This window comes from Ranitomeya imitator, chromosome 1 (assembly GCF_032444005.1).
Source record: "Ranitomeya imitator isolate aRanImi1 chromosome 1, aRanImi1.pri, whole genome shotgun sequence".
Lineage (NCBI taxonomy): Eukaryota > Metazoa > Chordata > Amphibia > Anura > Dendrobatidae > Ranitomeya > Ranitomeya imitator.
Window position 1 is genome coordinate 908833720 of NC_091282.1, and position 22365 is coordinate 908856084.

Sequence of the window (22365 nt, forward strand, 5' to 3'; positions counted from 1 at the left end):
TATGGGCCAAACACAGGCCAAATACATTTGCTGTGTAAAGTATTCTCCTTTTTACAGAAACTACCTTAATCAACCCTAACGATAGGAAGTGACTTCAAAGTCAGCTTGTCGGAAATCTCAGACAGGATTTGGATGGGAGTGATGTCCTCCCTCCGCAAACTTATCACGATTGAGGGCTCGGTTCAGAAAAATCAATCACCAATGACATTTTAGATATCTTAAAAGGACCTCCCTTTAGTAGATACCAGGGACATGACGGTCTGACATACCTGTATTATAAAACATTTTCAGATTAGTTACCCACCCATATGACCACACTGTTCCAATTCCTTTTTGATAGGTTCTCCTATACCTGATACTCTAACCCTCTTCTATCTAATTCTTATCCTATAACCAGGTAGAGATCCTCTTGATTGCTCTTTATAGACCAATTGCTCTCCTTAACGCGTACCCAAAGATTATTACCAATCTCCTGACCAATAGACTCAATTACTGGCTACCGCAACTAATTCACAAGAATCAAGTGGGCTTTGTTCCTTTCCGAAAGGGTAGGTACAACAACAGGAGGGTGGTGGATTTGATGGTAGTGGAAAATAGAAATAAAAACCAAGCCCTTCTCTTAAGACTGGACGCGGCTGAGGATCGCCTTAACTGGTCCTTCATGTTTGAGACAGTCAAAACACTCGGACTATCAGGCTCCTTACTTACAGCCTTAAGAGCACTAAATCCCCTTTGGCTTCCATTAAAATTTGTCCACCAAATATCTCCTAGTTTTAAAATCTCAAAAAGGAAGAAGACAGGGGTGCCACCTATTGAGCTTTAACAAAGAATGCAGTTTGTATGTATGAAACACGTTGCTGTGTCTATCCTCATGATGTAATCCTTTTAATCCAATAAATTTCGCAACTACCGAAGCTGGAATCTTTTCCTTTTCTCCTGTTTGCAAGTCGTCCTTTGAAATTCCGTGCCTCAGGATGCTGGGAGACTGAGTGAGCTGGTCAATCTTTTGTTTCGTAATGCCACCTTTTGCCCCTATTATTTGCATTGTGTATTGAGCCATTAGCAGCAGTTATTCTTGAAAACTCCAATATCTTGGGGTGCAAATAAAAGATAATGTTCAAAATTTCTCTTTTTGCAGATGTCCTATTAACCCTTACTAAGCTTCATATTACACCACCCAATCTTAAATTAACCTGTTGGGAATATTAGAAATTGTCGAGGCACAAGATTAACGCCTCAGAGATAGTGGCGCTCCCATTGGCGATATGGTATGATCTTAAAAAAACAGACAAAAAAAGTAAAAAACTACAAATTCTGTTGGAAAACGGAAACAATTAAATACCTGGGTGTAAACTTATGCTCTTTATACAATACTTTGTACTTAAGCAATTTCCCCTCCCTATTTACATATTGCTATATAGGGATATGAAGAACTTACTGGCTAAATTGAAATTCCTTTACCTGTGCCTCAAATGACAGAAGAGCCAGATCACATATACCTCAGTCGTCTAGACGCAGGACTGTGATAAGTGAAGAAATATATATTCTGCTCTCCAAGTACAAGGATGTTATCTCCAGCTTCATCCTCCTCCTGTCGGACTGACAGCGTTATAGCAGTGCACAAGAGACTCATTATGTATTCCCATTCTGCACGTATTAATTGAGAAAGATGAAGCTGAAGAGAACCACCATTGTGCTCAGCAAAAAGTTATACTTCTTCACACATTGCAGTCCTTCTCTTGGCCTCCTGAGGTGTGTGTGATCTGGCTCTTCTGTCAGTTGAGACACAGGACTTGGGAGCTTTATGTCTTCAGTCTGCAGCCTGCCCTGACACATTACTAGGATGGGATGCAGTTTGAATGATATCACGGGCATCATTTTACCAAGTTCTCAGAGAACCCCTAAGGACATTAATGGGCTTTATTCTAGTGTACTTTATTGTTAAGGTGCGTGTCCACTGTCCAGATTCATGCCGCTTTAGACGGAGTGGAAAACCCACTTCGCCCAAAGCACCGTCCCCTTCTGTACGAGCGGTGATTCCGGATGTGGTCATTGCACACATCCGGAATCTCCGCACCCCATACATAGGGCCCTGGGATTTACCTTGCGTGACAGAGCGTCGCTGGAAGGTAAACAGACATGCTGCGTTCTAAAAAGACGAGTCGCATGTCCGTAAACGCAGGGCCGCCGGATGCGTGTTCGCACGCATAGTAGAGACGGGATTTCATAAAATCCCCTCCACTATGCTGTAACATCTGGACGCTGCGGGTTGAAAGCTGCAGTTGTACGCAGCGTTCAATCAGCAGCTAATCCAGACAGTGGACACATACCCTTACTTTGTTTAGAATAATGCCTGCATTGCATGCAGTAGTTCAAAGAGTCATGGGTTGGGTACAACCGCAAGAGGATAAAACCTATGTAAGAACTGTTTATAAAAGGGTCGAGAAAGCAGAAACAGTAAACCATTTTGGAGTACTGACCCCACCATCCACCGAGCTTATACAGAATTTGTTTCTAAGTTTTTAAAGGGAATTAGTTAGCAGTTGTTTTTTTCTAATTAATCCAACAGCAACATGATCTAGGGACAAAGTGATGTATCACTTAGTTTGCTGGGTACATCAATTGTAATAGTTCTGCCAAAAAAAACCCGGAATTCTAGCAGAGCTATGTATAACCCCGCCGGCAGCGCTTTCTGTGCACTCTGTACATTAATAGAGAGCTGCTAATCAGTGATGAGGGTGGGATTACACAAAGCAGTTGACCTGGAAGCACAAGACAACTAGTCCTCTAGTGATAATCTCCTGCTGATAAAACACACATTTTATTAAAACGGCAAAACACTGCCCAATTAGTGACATGGCCGAAATCAGAGTCTCTGCCTCAACATTATGCTGCTCTCAGAGTACAGAACAAAAACCTGACAATAGGTTCCTTTTATTTACTCTGTTACAAAAAAAATAGGTTGAAAGTGAAAACAATGGTACATAATGTTTTTATTTTAACCACTAGAAAAGTCCAAACTTGATATAAAAAAAAATAATTTCAGACATGTCAGAAGTTTTGAACAGTTTAAAAGGATTTTGACCAGAAAGTAAAATTTACTGTGTGTTTAGGAAGTCAGACGGTTGTCAAACTTTGGAATAGTGACAATAAGAGGTACAGTCAAAATATTTGATATCTTCATGAAGCGCATTCATAAGTCACAATGTAGCTGCACTTCCTGATGTTACTTTTAATTATTGCCTCTTTCTTCAACACTATGCAAACTTCAGACCCTATTTCTATTATTGTCGGCAACCACAGAAGTAACAGGTGCAGACAGGAAGACTCAGATCAGATTGCTAATGAATTGCAGGAACAGTTCACTTTTTACATTATGATCCATGCATATAGCCAATAACAAACCTTGGATAAGGATTTGAGGGCTCGGACGGCATCTCTTCGGTCATCAAGTAAGGTTGATGAGGCAACTCGGTCACAAAGCTTTTGGATCTGCGATTTAAAGGGGGAAATTATTAATACCAATAAGTGCAATAGAAAACGTGAACCAAAGCCTAATTGGTTAAAAATGACCATATAGTTAACAAAGAATGCTGTGCAGTAATCTTCATTATGACAAATGCCAATGTGTAGGCCATTTTTTATGTCTTATGCCATATTTTAAAAGGTTTTCAACTAGAAAAACCAGACACGAAATGGATCTCCTACTCACAGAAATGCTTAAAAAAGATGGACTTTGACATGAAGCAAACAATAACTCAATGTACCGTATATATATTTCACAGGTCTTATCCTTGGTCATCAATGGAGATAAGCCAATGCCTGGTAATAATTTACTCACCTTTTCTCGCTAACAACACATGGACACTTGGCTGAGTCCATCGTAGCTGTGTATGACAAAGTTGGGAAAAGCAGCCAGCGGCTAATTAATGTATACATAATATATATATGCACACATTAAATAACCTGACATGAATAGATGCTTATGCATTTAGTTTTAGCGTATATGCCAAAAAAGTACATGCTAAACTTGTCTGTGGAGCCCCGTGAAATAGAGACCAAAAGAGTGTTCTTCAGACCTCCATCTGACTAGAGGATGTCAGCGTATTACAAAAAATAAAAGGTAAGGAATAGGGCAGTAGGCTATGCTATGCCATCCATAGGACTCACTTAAAAAGGTATACTTAGCAGTATTTGTTGTTATTTTTTTACATTGAGTCTATGGGTATATATCACCATCGTGTTAAATGGATACCATACGATCGTATGGGTTGTGATCGCCTGTTATGATTGTCTGAGTGGCATCTTTCACACTTAAAAAGTGTTCTCCAAGGGTAAGACGGTGATGTCCTATCCATAGGATAGGTCATCAATATCAGACCGGTGGAGGTCCAACACCCAGACATTGAATGGAGCTGTGCAGCTCTGGTCAAAGTGTAGTGGCTGCACTTCAGATCCGCTCCGATTCAGAATAGGACCTGATCTGCAGCACCCAGCTGCAGCCTCTACACAGCGTATCCGTGCGTGTTGTGCTAATAGCACCCGATTGGTTTCAGGACCTGAGGTCGGACCCCTATCGATCTGATATTGAGGACAATCTCAGGAAGGTGATCAACATCATCTGCCTGGAGAACTCCTTTACTCTAAGGAAGCATCAGTTCAATATTTACCCCATCATTGAGTATTCTGTCCTATCCAGTCATGGACATTTTTCATCTTTGAGCCTTTGTCTTTTCCCTCCCAGTCATCAAAAAGCCTTCTTTTTCTCACTGATAACCGTATAAACGTTTCGTTTCTTTTTTGTTTTTTTAGGGCCAAACTGTAGTTTTGAATGAAACCACTTTAACATATAACGTACTCTAAAAATCCAATGTGACCTGGTGAAAGAAGTGTAACAAAAATAACGTGGCAGATTTATTCTTTTCCTGGAAACTTTGTCAGTCTGGTTACAGCTATACCAAACGTATAACTTTTTTTAATATTCTACTGCTTCAAAAAAAAAAAAAAAAAAAACAACAAAAAAACAATTGTTTAGTGTTCTCTCTGAGAGGTCTCACCATATCAGAAGGAAAAGATCAGACTTTTGTAGTCACTGAAATAGCCAGTATGCTTAGTTTTGTTTCTCATTTGGGGGAAACTGTGATTTTCCTTTTTAAATCTCAAATTGGTTTCATAAAATTTGGTTACTTTTCCTAGTGGATTTGAAATTGTGATCTTTTGTAAAATTAACGCCCTCAGCAAACCTTGACAACCCCACTGGACCAGGGATGGGAGAGGGATGTTGGGGTAATAGAAGATACCCCCAATATCTAAAAACTTTAATGCTGCTGTCGCAATTGAAAGCAACATCTAAAAACTTACACAGCATCGATGAGAGTTACTGGCAGGGTGGATAAAAATCAACGTTTTTTTTTAATAAAAAAAAAAATAAAAAAAATCGGATTTTTTTTATTTAAATCGGATTTTTTTTTATTTAAATCGGATTTTTTTCAATAAACTGCTTTTTGAGGAAAATATTTTACCATCCAAAGGTTCTTCCATCATGAGATAAAGCTGAGTTGTTTAACTCAGTAGAATAAAGGCTGTATATGTGTAACATTCACAATGCCATGCTCTTCCAGAGGTTTCTGTAGGATTAGTGGGCAGTTTCTCTCCTATATTATCACAGACGCTCGCTTTACTTATGCAGTTCTCAAAACTGAATTGGACTCCGCAGAGGTCCCAGCCTCTTCTTCACGGCAAAAATGTTACAACATGAACAGAGTTGAGAAAAAGACCTTAATCCTATTGTTCTACAAACCTATGAATACAGAATCAACCCCTTCAGTGCCAAGTCCAAGAAGTTAGACAATATGTTTCTGATTGTTTGGAGTGGAATAGATCTGCACAACACAAGAAGAATGTGAATCTAAGTGTGAGGAGGAGGAAGGGCAAGCAGACAAGAAAATGAAAGTGAAACTTTGAGCACAATACTGCAGCATAGCCACAGACAGACAAGTCTGGATCTGTTTGTGTGTACGATCTGAGGTTTATTACATTCTTTCCTTATAATGGCAGCAGGCCGTAAAAGAGACCCAGTTTGGGAATATTTTAATGAAGCTCCTTCGCCTATCGGTAAGGCAGGCATGCGTGCAAAATGCAAACATTGCAACAAAGAGATGCAAGGCCTGGTGGCGCGAATGAGGCAACATCATGAGAAGTGCGGTGATGAAGATGACCAAAGAAACACTTCTGAACAGGCAGGATCTTCAGGTTGGTAAACATTTTTATTGAATCCTATTTCTAAAGACTGAACTGTCATGTGTGAGAAAAATTATATTTCTTATTATTACTGCATGTTACTGTCATTTGGTACAGTTATGAAGAAAAACAAATATTCCTTTTGGGGCAGGGGCAGTGATGTGTTGTGTACAATAAGCAGAAATTGCATAAACAATAAAATAACAGCATTGACTTTTTTTGTTTAGGGGAATTCATGGATTCTGGAAACTATCCACCTCCAAGATCACCATCATCCTATTCTACAGTTTCAGAGTTATCCATCCAGGATAGTGCTTCATTAGCAGCAGCATCATCATCAGACACCCACAGCCACATATCACCATCACCCAAAAGGAAGAAAAAACCTTTACCTCCTGGAACCACCATAGATAGGTTTGTGATAAGAACTAGCAGATTAGAAAAAGAGTTGATTGATGAAAAAATTGCCCAGTTTATTTATGCAACAAACTCTTCTTTCCGTCTGACTGAGAACCCACATTTCATTAATATGGTTCAGTCACTGAGACCAGGATACAGTCCACCCAGCAGAGCTGATGTTGCAGGGAAACTGCTGGATCAAGTGTATGACAGAGAAATGGAGCAATGTGCAACAGCTCTGGAGGGTAAAATTGTTAACCTAAGTATTGATGGGTGGAGTAATGTCCACAATGATCCTATTATATGTGCTTGTATAACAACAGAAGAAGGTAAAGTTTTTCCTTGCACAAACAACTGATAAGTCAGGAAATGCACACAAAGCAGAATACTTACAAGAAGTGGCAGTAAAAGCTATAACGACATGTGAACAAAAATTCAAATTTCTAGTACGCAGTTTGGTCACTGACAATGCTGCAAACGTATCCAAGATGAGAGGAGATTTAGAAGAGCAGGGAGGGAATACAAAGCTGCTAATAACATATGGTTGCAGTGCTCATTTGCTGCACCTCTTAGCCAAAGACTTAAGTGTTCCAGAAATAAAGGCTAATGTTGTTGAAATTGCTAAATACTTCCGTAATAATCATTTTGCTGCAGCAGCTCTGAAAAGGATGGGTGGAACCAAGCTAACGCTCCCACAAGATGTTATATGGAACTCTGTGGTGGACTGTTTTGAGCAGTATATCAAAAACTGGCCTATTCTGATGACACTTTGTGAAGAAAATCGAGATAAAATAGATGGCACTGTCACGGCCAAAATCCTCAACATTGGGCTTAAAGGAAAGGTGCCGTGATTTTACTTTTTGTATTAATAATTATTGATTATACAATCAATTATTTTTAATACAAAATTAAATTAACTACTTTAATAGTTTTTTATTTGACATTTGTGTGTGCCACTGGGGGCTGCCATTTTGACTAGTGGGGGTGTGTGTGTCTGGGAAGGACACTTGCACTCCTCACTTACGGCACACATGGACATAGGAGCCAACAGTCGGACCCGACTGCATCTCTTACATTGAGGCCGCTTCTCCTGCCTCTCAGCTGTGACCTGGACACGCCCACTGGGCTGCTCCGTCACAGCTGTGAGAGGAGATCGCGGCCATTTTGTTTGCTGTGGGCTGCGAGGACAGAAGATGTTGAGGAGAAGCTGCTGGGAGCGAGGGTTTGGGGTAAGTATCTGCAGCATTAGCAGTGATCACAGCCTGTACTTATTACAGTACAGGCTGCGATCACTGCCGACCTGCCCTGTGTTGCTGAAAGCTTCCTCCCTCAGTCCAGGGGCGGGAAATCCCCCAGCAGCAGCAGTGTGTCTCCCTGTACATGGAGCGTTATGTGTGCAGCACTGATCTGTGGCAACACTTCATCACCCCACACAGTGACTGTCCCTGTAGATTGCAGCCTGGAGTCTGAAGCCCCATGATTCTAAAAATAGAGCAATTCTCTGCAGCAGGGGATCCCTTCTGGTTACAAGGGGCGGCACCCAGGCTGGCCTGTAATGGTTAACCCTTCCCTGCCTGCAGCTGTGCATGGTGCAGGGGGATCAGTGTGCAGGCAGGCAGCAGCCTGGGGGCTTCACCTATGGATCAGGTGGGAGGTCTGCACAGTGTAAAGAGGTGGGCTATGGTTGGCACAGTAATAGTGTTCTAACATTTGGGCTATGGTTGGCACAAGGAAGCAGACCCAGGGGGTGATGACACTCAGCAAGCTCTAGCTGCTGTGTCACTACAAGTCCCAGCATGCCAGGACTGAGCTCCTAAGTGTTGTAGTCCTGCAGCTCCTCAGGTCTCCTGCCTGATCGTCCTACTATACAGTGCAGAGCAGAGGGCAGGTGGTCTGAGACTAGTGATCCAGGGAGCAGAAGAGGAAAGACTGAGACTGAGCCCTGACACCCACCCTAAGCTCACTGACCCACCCCATGCCCCCTGACACCCATCTCCTGCTCCCTGAAACCCACCTCAATCTCACCGACACCCCAAGCCTGCTGTCTTTCAGGACAAGCTGTGAGGATCGTCACCAGGGGCGTACATACAAATCATAGGGCGACATAGCATAAGGTCTAATTGCCCCCCCCCCCTCCCAAAAAAAAAAAAATAATAATTGTGGGGGTCACAGAAGGGCATAGCTCACAACTTTCCTGCCTTTACATAATAAATATACCGCCATATATATTTATTACATAATACTGCCATATAGGTCATACATAATGCCGCCAGATATATCTATTACATAATACTGTAATATGGACGGAACGTAATGTTGCCATATATATATTTTTTGCATACTGCTGCCATATAGATCAAACATGATGCCACCATATAATGTATATTTTTTACATAATGCTGCCATATAGACCACACTTGATGCCGCTAATTATTATGTGTGACCTGTATGATAATAATAATAATAATAATTTTTATTTATATAGCGCCAACATATTCCGCAGCGCTTTACAAATTATAGAGGGGACTTGTACAGACAATAGACATTACAGCATAACAGAAATACAGTTCAAAACAGATACCAGGAGGAATGAGGGCCCTGCTCGCAAGCTTACAAACTATGGGGAAAAGGGGAGACACGAGAGGTGGATGGTAACAATTGCTTTCGTTGTTCGGACCGGCCATAGTATAAGGCTCGGGTGTTCATGTAAAGCTGCATGAACCAGTTAACTGCCTAAGTATGTAGCAGTACAGACACAGAGGGCTAATACTGCATAAAGTGTATGAGAACATGATGCGAGGAACCTTTTTTTTTTTTTTTATTATAAATAGGCCACACAGGGATCGTTAGGTTAATGCATTGAGGCGGTAGGCCAGTCTGAACAAATGAGTTTTTAGGGCACGCTTAAAAGTGTGGGGATTGGGGATTAATCGTATTAACCTAGGTAGTGCATTCCAAAGAATCGGCGCAGCACGTGTAAAGTCTTGGAGACGGGAGTGGGAGGTTCTGATTATTGAGGATGCTAACCTGAGGTCATTAGCGGAGCGGAGGGCACGGGTAGGGTGGTAGACTGAGACCAGAGAGGAGATGTAGGGTGGTGCTGAGCCATGGAGTGCATGGAGTGGCATTATGTGTGATCTATATGACAGTATTATATGTAATATGTATGGTTGTATTATGTTTGATCAGTATGGTGCAATAATATAAGAACTATATGACGGGATTATATGAGAACTGTATTGTGGGATTATGTGTGATCTATCTATGTGGCAGTATTATGTGAGAATTATATGGTGGTTTTATGTTTGATCTACATGGCGGTATTATGTGTGATCTGTATGTCAGTATTATATTCAGAAAGCGGACCCATTCTAGGGTGGTTCTGGCTGAGCACCTGCACGCGGGTCTGGGGTAATAGAGGGGACAGCATGACCTCCAGTTAGGTGTAGTCAGGGGAAGGCTGGTGAGGCAGCTGAAGAGAGGGGTCTCATTTTTATTGTTACTATATGGCTACATTTCCTTCCCAGCGTCACCCCGACTGTGCCTGTCGCCTCGCTTTCACACATCGCCAGGACAGGATCTGAGGAGGGGAATGGGGTCTGCATGCAAAGTCTGGATCAGAACAGGCCATCAATCCACAGAAATGTTTCCTGGATTTCTGTGAAGCAGACGGTCCATCCATGTGTATAAGACAGCGCTCTATGTACAATCCCTGGCTGCTCCGTGCACCAAACAGGGGGCCCCTATAGACCAGCACACTGCTCTCCTGAAATACTCTGTGCTGCTGTCACCCTGCTCCCTCCACCACATATCTCCCAGAATCCTTGCTGCCTGCCATGGTGACTGTCTACTTGTCAGTATAAGGCTGCTTTCACACTAGCGTCGGTACGGGCCTTTCACAGTGCGTCGTACTGACGCATGCTGTGAAAGAAATGCCCGACGTGGGCAGCGGAAGCAGTCTTGCGACGCTTCCGTTGCCCCATTGTAAGGTCTGGGCATGAGGGGGCGGAGTTTCGGCCGTGCATGTGCGGTCGAAAATGGTGGACTCGACGCACAAACGTTACATGCGTCAGTAATGTTAGTCTATGGGGAAAAACGCATCCTGCAGACAACTTTGCAGGATGCGTTTTTTCTCCTGAATGACGCATTGCACTGTACAGCCAAAATCGCTAGTGTGAAAGTAGCCTAAGGTTTGCCGTCCACGCTCAGTATTTGGTCAGTATTTTACCTCAGTATTTGTAAGCCAAATCCAGGAGTGGGTGATAAATGCAGAAGTGGTGCATATGTTTCTATTATACTTTTCCTCTATTTGTTCCACTCCTGGTTTTGGCTTACAAATACTGAGGTAAAATACTGACCAAATACTGATAGTGTGACGGCAGCCATACTCTGCAGTCACCAACAAAATGGCTGCTCACTGGGTCCCTGAATCTCATCCTCTCTAATCCCTTAGCAAACACCCAGAAGGGGAGGAGACATCACACAGGTCAGCAGACTCCGCCCATAATTACTGCAGTGCTGTAATGTGAGCTATTTGTACACTAGGTTTTTCTGAAATTTCAGCAGCTGCTCCCCCTAGTGTTGAAAAGTGGAAATTCCAAAACTTTTCAAATTATTTTTCATATTTTACTAAATTATAAACAAATGATAATATTTTTTAAGAAAATGTAATCATTAATTCTTTACATTTTTACAATTTCTGAAAAAACTTTTTTTTTTATGGCACCTTCCCTTTCAGAGAAATGTTGAACATATGCTGAGCTTCCTGAAACCCATCTCTCAAGCTTTAAACTACAGAAAAATAGCTGTTTTATTGCGGATGCTGTTGAAATTTGGAAGGAACTGAGTGAACACTTAAAAACAGAACTACACATGGACAGAATTTAATTACAAGCAGTAAACAAACGAATGGGACAAGCACTGACTCCAGCTCATTTTTTGGCAAATATTGTCAATATCCAATATCAGGGTCAAAACCTAAGTGCTGAGGAAGAGGAGTTAGCTATGACATGGGTATCCAGCAATCATCCATCTTTAATGCCAACTATAATAAACTTCAGAGCTAAGGGGCAACCATTCAAGAAATACATGTTTGCTGAAGATATTTTAAGGAAGGTCACACCAGTAAACTGGTGGAAGTCACTTAAGCGCTTGGATTTAGAGACTGTTGAAGTAATGATTTCACTTTTAACAGCAGTAGCTTCTTCTGCAGGCGTTGAAAGAATATTCTCTTCCTTTGGACTCATTCATTCTAAATTGAGAAATCGGTTGGGACCCAATAAAGCAGGAAAGCTTGTTTTTCTTTTCCAGATTATGAATAGGAACAAAGAAGAAGATGATGATGAAGATAACGACAAGTGAGCTACAGAGGACAGCAGGGACAGTAGTATTTAAGTTTTTCATGTGTCGGCTGGGCTGACAGTCTAAGTTTCTTATAATATATATATTTTGTTTAGCCAAATTAGTTAACAAACATGGATGTTTGTTTAACCCCTTCCCGACCCATGACGCCACGTAGGCGTCATGAAAGTCGGTGCCATTCCGACCCATGACGCCTATGCGGCGTCATGGAAAGATCGCGTCCCTGCAGGCCGGGTGAAAGGGTTAACTCCCATTTCACCCGATCTGCAGGGACAGGGGGAGTGGTAGTTTAGCCCAGGGGGGGTGGCTTCACCCCCTCGTGGCTACGATCGCTCTGATTGGCTGTTGAAAGTGAAACTGCCAATCAGAGCGATTTGTAATATTTCACCCATTATAACGGGTGAAATATTACAATCCAGCCATGGCCGATGCTGAAATATCATCGGCCATGGCTGGAAATACTAGTGTGCCCCCACCCCACCCCTCCGATCGCCCCCCCACCCCCCCGATCTGGCCGGTACACTGCTCCGGCTCCCCTCCGCCCTGTGCTCCGCTCCCCCCCGTGCTCGTGTCCGCTCGCCCCGTGCTCCAATCACCCCCCCGTGCTCCAATCACCCCCCCTGCACTCCGATCCACCCCCCCCGTGCTCCGTTCCACCCCCCCGTGCTCCGTTCCAGCCCCCCCGTGCTCCGTTCCACGCCCCCCGCGCTCCGTTCCACCCCTCCCGCGCTCCGATTCCCCCCCCCCGTGCTCCGATCCCCCCCCCCGTGGTCCCCCCCCACCCTATCATACTTACCGATCCAGCCGGGGTCCCGTCCGTCTTCTCCCGGGCGCCGCCATCTTCCAAAATGGCGGGCGCATGCGCAGTGCGCCCGCCGAATCTGCCGGCCGGCAGATTCGTTCCAAAGTGCATTTTGATCACTGAGATATAATCTATCTCAGTGATCAAAATAAAAAAAATAATAAATGACCCCCCCCCTTTGTCACCCCCATAGGTAGGGACAATAAAAAAATAAAGAAATTTTTTTTTTCCCACTAATGTTAGAATAGGGTTAGGGTTAGGGGTAGGGTTAGGGTTAGGGGTAGGGTTAGGGGTAGGGTTAGGGTTAGGGGTAGGGGTAGGGTTAGGGGTAGGGTTAGGGTTAGGGTTAGGGGTAGGGCTAGGGTTAGGGCTAGGGTTAGGGTTAGGGTTAGGAATGTGCACACGTATTCTGGTCCTCTGCGGATTTTTCCGCTGCGGATTTGATAAATCCGCAGTGCTAAACCGCTGCGGATTTATGGCGGATTTACCGCGTTTTTTTCTGCGCATTTCACTGCGGTTTTACAATTGCGATTTTCTATTGGAGCAGTTGTAAAACCGCTGCGGAATCCGCACAAAGAAGTGACATGCTGCGGAATGTAAACCGCTGCGTTTCCGTGCAGTTTTTCCGCAGCATGTGTACAGCGATTTTTGTTTCCCGTAGGTTTACATTGAACTGTACACTCATGGGAAACTGCTGCGGATCCGCAGCGTTTTCCGCAGCGTGTGCACATACCTTTAGAATTAGGCTATGTGCACACGGTGCGGATTTGGCTGCGGATTCGCAGCAGTGTTCCATCAGGTTTACAGTACCATGTAAACATATGAAAAACCAAATCCGCTGTGCCCATGGTGCGGAAAATACCGCGCGGGAACGCTGCGTTGTATTTTCCGCAGCATGTCAATTCTTTGTGCGGATTCCGCAGCGTTTTACACCTGTTCCTCAATAGGAATCCGCAGGTGAAATCCGCACAAAAAACACTGGAAATCCGCGGAAAATCCGCAGGTAAAACGCAGTGCCTTTTACCCGCAGATTTTTCAAAAATGGTGCGGAAATATCTCACACGAATCCGCAACGTGGGCACATAGCCTTAGGGTTAGGGTTGGAATTAGGGTTGTGGTTAGGGTTAGGGGTGTGTTGGGGTTAGGGTTGTGGTTAGGGGTGTGTTGGGGTTAGGGTTGTGATTAGGGTTATGGCTACAGTTGGGATTAGGGTTAGGGGTGTGTTGGGGTTAGTGTTGGAGTTAGAATTGAGGGGTTACCACTGTTTAGGCACATCAGGGGTCTCCAAACGCAACATGGCGCCACCATTGATTCCAGCCAATCTCGTATTCAAAAAGTCAAATGGTGCTCCCTCACTTCCGAGCCCTGAAGTGTGCCCAAACAGTGGTTTACCCCCACATATGGGGTACCAGCATACTCAGGACAAACTGCGCAACAATTACTGGGGTCCAATTTCTCCTGTTACCCTTGTGAAAATAAAAAAATGCTTGCTAAAACATAATTTTTGAGGAAAGAAAAATGATTTTTTATTTTCACGGCTCTGCGTTGTAAACGTCTGTGAAGCACTTGGAGGTTCAAAGTGCTCACCACATATCTAGATAAGTTCCTTGGGGGGTCTAGTTTCTAAAATGGGGTCACTTGTGGGGGGTTTCTACTGTTTAGGCACACCAGGGGCTCTGCAAACGCAACGTGACACCCGCAGACCATTCCATCAAAGTCTGCATTTCAAAAGTGACTACTTCCCTTCTGAGCCCCGACGTGTGCCCAAACAGTGGTTTACCCCCACATATGGGGTATCAGCGTACTCAGGAGAAACTGGACAACAACTTTTGGGGTCCAATTTCTCCTGTAACCCTTGGGAAAATAAAAAATTCTGGGCTAAATAATTATTTTTGAGGAAAGAAAACGTATTTATTATTTTCACGGCTCTGCATTATAAACTTCTATGAAGCACTTGGGGGTTCAAAGTGCTCATCACACATCTAGATAAGTTCCTTTCAGGGTCTAGTTTCCAAAATGGGGTCACTTGTGGGGGGTTTCTACTGTTTAGGCACATCAGGGGCTCTGCAAACGCAACGTGACGCCCGCAGAGCATTCCATCAAAGTCTGCATTTCAAAACGTCACTACTTCAATTCCAAGCCCCGGCATGTGCCCAAACAGTAGTTTACCCCCACATATGGGGTATCACCGTACTCAGGAGAAACTGGACAACAAATATTGGGGTCAAATTTCTCCTGTTACCCTTGGGAAAATTAAAAAATTCTGGGCTAAATAATTATTTTTGAGGAAAGAAAACGTATTTATTATTTTCACGGCTCTGCATTATAAACTTCTATGAAGCACTTGGGGGTTCAAAGTGCTCACCACACATCTAGATAAGTTCCTTTGGGGGTCTAGTTTCCAAAATGGGGTCACTTGTGGGGGGTTTCTACTGTTAAGCCACATCAGGGGCTCTGCAAACGCAACGTGACGCCCACAGAGCATTCCATCAAAGTCTGCATTTCAAAACGTCACTACTTCACTTCCGAGCCCCGGCATGTGCCCAAACAGTGATTTACCCCCACATATGGGGTATCAGCGTACTCAGGAGAAACTGGAAAACAACTTTTGGGGTCAAATTTCTCCTGTTACCCTTGGGAAAATAAAAAATTGCAGGCTAAAAGATCATTTTTGAGAAAATAATTTTTTTTTTTATTTTCATGGCTCTGCGTTATAAACTTCTGTGAAGCACTTGGGGGTTCAAAGTCCTCACCACACATCTAGATTAGTTCCTTTGGGGGTCTAGTTTCTAAAATGGTGTCATTTCTGGGGGATCTCCAATGTTTAGGCACACAGGGGCTCTCCAAACGTGACATGGTGTCCGCTAATGATTGGAGCTAATTTTCCATTTAAAAAGCCAAATGGCGTGCCATCCCTTCCGAGCCCTGCCGTGCGCCCAAACAGTGGTTTACCCCCACATATGGGGTATCAGCGTACTCAGGACAAACTGGACAACAATATTTGGGGTCCAATTTCTCCTATTATCCTTGGCAAAATAGGAAATTCCAGGCTAAAAAATCATTTTTGAGGAAAGAAAAATTATTTTTTATTTTCATGGCTCTGCGTTATAAACTTCTGTGAAGCACCTGGGGGTTTAAAGTGCTCAATATGCATCTAGATAAGTTCCTTGGGGGGTCTAGTTTCCAAAATGGGGTCACTTGTGCGGGAGCTCCAATGTTTAGGCACACAGGGGCTCTCCAAACGCGACATGGTGTCCGCTAACAATTGGAGCTAATTTTCCATTCAAAAAGTCAAATGGCGCGCCTTCTCTTCCGAGCCCTGCCGAGTGCCCAAACAGTGGTTTACCCCCACATATGAGGTATCGGCGTACTCGGGAGAAATTGCCCAACAAATTTTATGATCCATTTTATCCTACTGCCCATGTGAAAATGAAAAAATTGAGGCGAAAAGAATTTTTTTGTGAAAAAAAATTACTTTTTCATTTTTACAGATCAATTTGTGAAGCACCTGAGGGTTTAAAGTGCTCACTAGGCATCTAAATTAGTTCCTTGGGGGGTCTAGTTTCCAAAATGGGGTCACTTGTGGGGGAGCGCCAATGTTTAGGCACACAGGAGCTATCCAAACGCGACATGGTGTCCGCTAACGATGGAAATAATTTTTCATTCAAAAAGTCAAATGGCGCTCCTTTCCTTCCGAGCCTTACCATGTGCCCAAACAGTGGTTTACCCCCACATGTGAGGTATTGGTGTACTCAGGAGAAATTGCCCAACACATTTTAGGATCCATTTTATCCTGTTGCCCATGTGAAAATGAAAAAATTGAGGCTAAAAGAATTTTTTTGTGAAAAAAAAGTACTTTTTCATTTTTACGGATCAATTTGTGAAGCAGCTGGGGGTTTAAAGTGCTCACTATGCATCTAGATAAGTTCCTTGGGGCGTCTAGTTTCCAAAATGGGGTCACTTGTGGGGGAGCTCCAATTTTTAGGCAAACGGGGGCTCTCCAAACGTGACATGGTGTCCGCTAAAGAGTGGAGCCAATTTTTGATTCAAAAAGTCAAATGGCGCTCCTTCCCTTCCAAGCCCTGCCGTGCGCCCAAACAGTGGTTTACCCCCACATATGAGGTATCAGCGTACTCAGGACAAATTGGACAACAACTTTCGTGGTTCAGTTTCTCCTTTTACCATTGGGAAAATAAAAAAATTGTTGCTAAAAGATAATTTTTGTGACTAAAAAGTTAAATGTTCATTTTTTCCTTCCATGTTGCTTCTGCTGCTGTGAAGCACCTGAAGGGTTAATAAACTTCTTGAATGTGGTTTTGAGTACCTTGAGGGGTGCAGTTTTTAGAATGGTGTCACTTTTGGGTATTTTCAGCCATATAGACCCCTCAAACTGACTTCAAATGTGAGGTGGTCCCTAAAAAAAATGGTTTTGTAAATTTCGTTGTAAAAATGACAAATCGCTGGTCGAATTTTAACCCTTATAACTTCCTAACAAAAAAAAATTTTGTTTCCAAAATTGTGCTGATGTAAAGTAAACATGTGGGAAATGTTATTTATTAACTATTTTGTGTCATATATCTCTCTGGTTTAACAGAATAAAAATTCAAAATGTGAAAATTGCGAAATTTTCAAAATTTTCGCCAAATTTCCGTGTTTATCACAAATAAATGCAGAATTTATTGACCTAAATTTACCACTAACATGAAGCCCAATATGTCACGAAAAAACAATCTCAGAACCGCTAGGATCCGTTGAAGCGTTCCTGAGTTATTACCTCATAAAGGGACACTGGTCAGAATTGCAAAAAACGGCAAGGTCTTTAAGGTCAAAATAGGCTGGGTCTTGAAGGGGTTAAGCAAATAACTTATGCTGTAATGTTGTTATTGTTTCAGTTGAATAAATCTATTTAAATTGATATTAAGGTCAGGATTATTTTTCTCCTTCCTAAGTACAACAGAACAGTGGTGTCCAAATATGAATGATTAACCCATTAAACGGGGGAGAAAAAAGTAATATAAAAAGTGATTCTAAAAATCTTCATCTACTTGCATGTTAAAGTAGCAAGAACTAGTTTAGGTAGAAACTTTGATTTCAATCACTGATTTAAATCAAGCCTTACTGACTAGTGATTTAAATCGTGATTTAAATTAGTTAGATTTAAATCAAATCCACCCTGGTTACTGGTGGCTCTGATCACTGTGTTTAGTGGCAAGTGTTAGCTGTATCACACAGCCAGAGTCAGCCATGAATAGTTCAGGCTCAGCTCCTGAGTCCGCACCATACACCCATATCTAACATGATGCCCTGAATCCTGCTAGCACTCTTGAAGATAGATTCTTATGATTTTTACACTACGACCATTTATTCATTTATTGTTCTACAGATTTTCTGTTTGTTTGTTTTTTTCTTTATAGCAAACCTGTTTTCTTCTACTGTATAAAAAAAGAAGGGAGTAACTGAAGAACCTTCTTTAAAAAGGGAACTGGTCACATCCAGAAAAGTGGAGGTGTAATCTGTAGTTAAATAGTGTTTAAACATGATTGGAGGGCTCAGTGGAACAGCGGCTACAGGGAGAAAAGCCGGATTACGTACCGGTAATGCTCTTTTAATGAGTCCACGACAGCACCCCACATGAGAGAGAGGGATCCGCCCATAGGAACAGGAAACCTACAGAATAAAAGGAGGCGGTCCCCTCTCCTCCTCAGTTTAGTTACAGAGTATAAAAAGGGGAACCGCAAAAGTGTTAGTATTCATTCTTATTCAGTCACATAAATTTCTTAACTCTATACAACCATTATTTGTGACCTTAAAGGAAAGAGCTGTGCATAATTTAGGGAGGGTAATACATGGGTGCTGTCGTGGACTCATTAAAAGAGCATTACCGGTACGTAATCCGGCTTTTTACCCTTCGCCACGACAGCACCCCACATGAGAGATTTTCAGAGAGTCATTATTTGGGTGGGATTACTGTATTAAGAACAGCTCTACCAAAGGTCAGATCAGAAGACGTGGACAGATCAAGTCTATAATGGTTGTAGAAGGTAGAAGGTGTAGACCAAGTTGCAGCCTTACATATTAAATGGATCGGTACATCTGCTTGTTCCGCCCAGGAGGAAGCCATGGCTCGTGTTGAGTGCGCTTTTATACCCACTGGAGGAATCTCGCCTTTTGACGTATAGGCCAAGCAGATAGCCTCTCTGATCCACCGAGATATGGTAGCTCTCGTGACCCCATGTCCTTTCTTGTGGCCCTGAAAGGAGATAAACAGAGCCCTACTCTCCCTCCATGTCTGACACCTTTCTATATAAGTCAGGATGGCTCTTCTGACATCTAAGGTGTGGAACTTATGATGTTCTGGAGTTACAGGTGAATCAAAAAAGGAAGGGAGAAATATTTCTTGTGACCTGTGGTAGGTGGACGCTACCTTAGGGAGGTATGAGGGGTCTGGTTTCAGGACTATCCGATCATGAAATATCAGTAAGAAAGGTGGGTCTACTGATAGGGCCTGGATGTCACTAACCCGTCTAGCTGAGGTTAGGGCTACTAGTAAGGCTACTTTATATGTTAGGATTTTTAAAGGTATTGAATCTAATGGTTCAAATGGAGAGCTTGTTAAGGCCTCTAATACTAGATTTAAATCCCACGGAGGTAGACGGGGAATATGGACCGGTTTACTACGTTCACAAGATTTTATGAATCTGGAGATCCACCTATTAGCTGCTATATTGCATCCATATAGGGCTCCTAATGCCGAGACCTGAACTCTTAAGGTATTTACAGATAGTCCTAACTCTCGGCCTTTTTGCAAGAACTCTAGGATAGGTGTGAGTGGAACTTGCTTAGTGAACGGTACCGTGTAGAAGTCTAAAAATTTATTCCATACCCTACTATATATTAGGGTGGTAGATCTTTTCCTGCTCAATAAGAGGGTGTTTACTAGTTCTGTTGAGAACCCTCTGGAACTTAATAGTTGCCTCTCAAATTCCACGCCGTCAAGTGAAGACCTTTCACTTGCGGGTGGAAAAAGGGGCCTTGGTACAGCAGCTCCTTGTCTGATGGGAGGATCCAAGGATCGCATAGGCACATGGTCTGGAGACAAGAGAACCATGGTCTTTTCGGCCAGAATGGTGCAATGAGGATTACTCTTGCCTGTTCCCTCCTGATCTTTCTGATCACTAGAGGAATCAGAGACATTGGAGGAAAGGCATATGCCAGTCTGAACCGCCAAGGATGGTGGAGAGAGTCCAACATATCTGGGTGATCCCTGGTGTTCAGGGAAGCGAACCTTTGTACTTGCCGGTTGTCTCTTGTGGCAAATAGGTCGATTTGTGGTATCCCCCATGCTTCTGTTATCCTTCTGAATATGGATTTGTTTAAGGTCCATTCTCCTTGACGCAACTCGTTTCTGCTGAGGTAGTCTGCCCTGATGTTCTCTACACCTTTGATGTGCAGGGCTGTTAAGGATGTTAGATGAGCCTCTGCCAGCTGAAAGATGTTTGCAGCTATGGTCATCAGACTTCCTGACTTTGTACCACCCTGACGGTTCAAGTATGCCACTGCGGTGGAATTGTCTGAGTAAATTCTTACATTTGTTCCATGAATCTGCGGAAGAAAATGATATAAGGCACATTCTATTGCTTTTAACTCCTTCCAGTTGGAGGAACATATTAATTCTGTCTGATCCCAAGTATTTTGGGCCAGATTGTCTTCCATATGTGCTCCCCACCCAATAGGGCTGGCGTCGGTGGTAATTATTTTAGACGGGTCTATTATCCATGGCACACCCCGTGATAGGTGGTCCATGTCTAGCCACCAGGATAGCGATTCTAAGACATTACTGGAAAGAGTTATTCTACTTTCTAAATAACCGTCTTTCCCCTGAGCCGACAATACTTCGTACTGCAATTGACGGGTATGGAATTGTGCCCAAGGTACAGCAGGGATACATGATGATAATGACCCCAGTAAGGACATGGCCTTTCTTAGTGTCATGTAGGGTTTGCGTATTGCGTCTGATACCTTTGATTGTATAGTCAACCTCTTTGACTGAGGAAGAAAGCATTTCTGACTTACGGAGTCTAGCTGGATTCCTAGAAATGTCTGAACGGTTTCTGGATTCAGCCGAGATTTTTCGAAGTTGACGATCCAACCTAACTCCTGTAGGGACGAGATCGTATTAGATAAACGAGTTTTACATTGAAGTGCAGAGCTTCCTACCACTAGAAAGTCATCTAGGTAGGGTATTATCAAGGTATCTCGTTGGCGTAGATGAGCCATCACTTCTAGTATCACCTTAGTGAAGACGCGGGGAGCCATAGAAAGCCCAAATGGCATTGCAACATATTGAAAGTGACGAACCTTTCCCTCCAGGGTGACTGCTACCCTTAGGTACTGCTGATGTTCGGCATGTATGGGAAGATGGTAATAGGCGTCCTTTAAGTCTATTCCGGCCATGACACACCTAGGGAATAAGAGTTTTATGGTAGAACTAATGGATTCCATTTTGAAGGTATGATTACGCAGGAAAGAATTTAATTTTTTAAGATTTATGATGGTTCTAAATGAACCATCTGGTTTATTAATCAGGAATAAAGGGGAGTAGAACCCTTTCCCTTTTTGATCCTGGGGAACTTCAATCAGGACTTTCTTAGATAGAAGAGATAGGATCTCTATTTCTAGAGCCCTCTGTTGGTCCTGACCTTTTGGAGATGTTATTATGAAGGAATCCCAAGGGATTCGATCAAATTCTAATTTAAGGCCGTATTGCACAATGTCCAGAATCCACTGGCTGGATGTTATCTGTCCCCATTGGGGAAGAAAAAATTTTAATCTGCCGCCTACTTCCTGGTTAGCGGTATTTACGTCTCGGATTATGGGACCCGCTAAAAAAGGCACCTTTTTGCTTTGGGTCCTTCGACTCCCATCGCTCTCTTTGTTCAAGCGGCTTGTTCCTAGTAAAGGGGCGTCTCCTGAAGGCTCTCCTGTAGGATGGAAGATACTGGTTAGGGAAGCCTTTCTTCCTTTCACCTGCTTTATTCAGGAGTTCATCCAGCGTCTTCCCAAAAAGGAACTCACCCTGACAGGGAATCGCACAAAGTTTTGCTTTAGCTTGTGCGTCCCCCTTCCAATTCTTTAGCCAGAGTGCACGCCGGGCTGTGTTGACTAGGCCGGCTGACCTGGCTGCAAGACGTAGCGAGTCCACTGAGGCATCAGCTAGGAATGCTACTGCTTCTTTAATTTGAGGCAATTTCAGCAGGATAGATTCCCTCGAAGTTTTGCCTCTAATCTGTTCCTCCAATTGCTCCGTCCATACTAGTAGAGATCTTGCAGTACAGGTACTAGATATGGCGGGCCTGAACGCCCCCGTATTGACTTCCCATGACCTCTTTAGTAAAGCTTCTGCTTTACGGTCCAGCGGGTCTGTTAGGACCCCTGAATCCTCCACTGGTAGGACCGACTGTTTGGTTGTGGAGGCTACCGCAGCATCAACTTTTGGCACCTTTGACCAGGTGTTTAGGTCTTCATCGCTGAAGGGATAGCGCCTTTTAGAGGATGATGGTAAA

General features: G+C 43.2%; 1 protein-coding gene across 5 annotated transcripts in view; it reads right to left on the reverse strand.

Annotated features, from left to right (window-relative positions):
* The window catches only part of USO1 (USO1 vesicle transport factor), a 189544-nt gene that overhangs the window by 132317 nt on the left and 34862 nt on the right, over positions 1 to 22365 (reverse strand). For all 5 annotated transcript variants that reach the window (XM_069743466.1, XM_069743471.1, XM_069743464.1 and 2 more), the window contains exon 2: positions 3406 to 3492. In XM_069743466.1, the coding sequence (XP_069599567.1) occupies positions 3406 to 3492 (87 nt within the window). The remainder of the gene's footprint in view (positions 1 to 3405; positions 3493 to 22365) is intronic.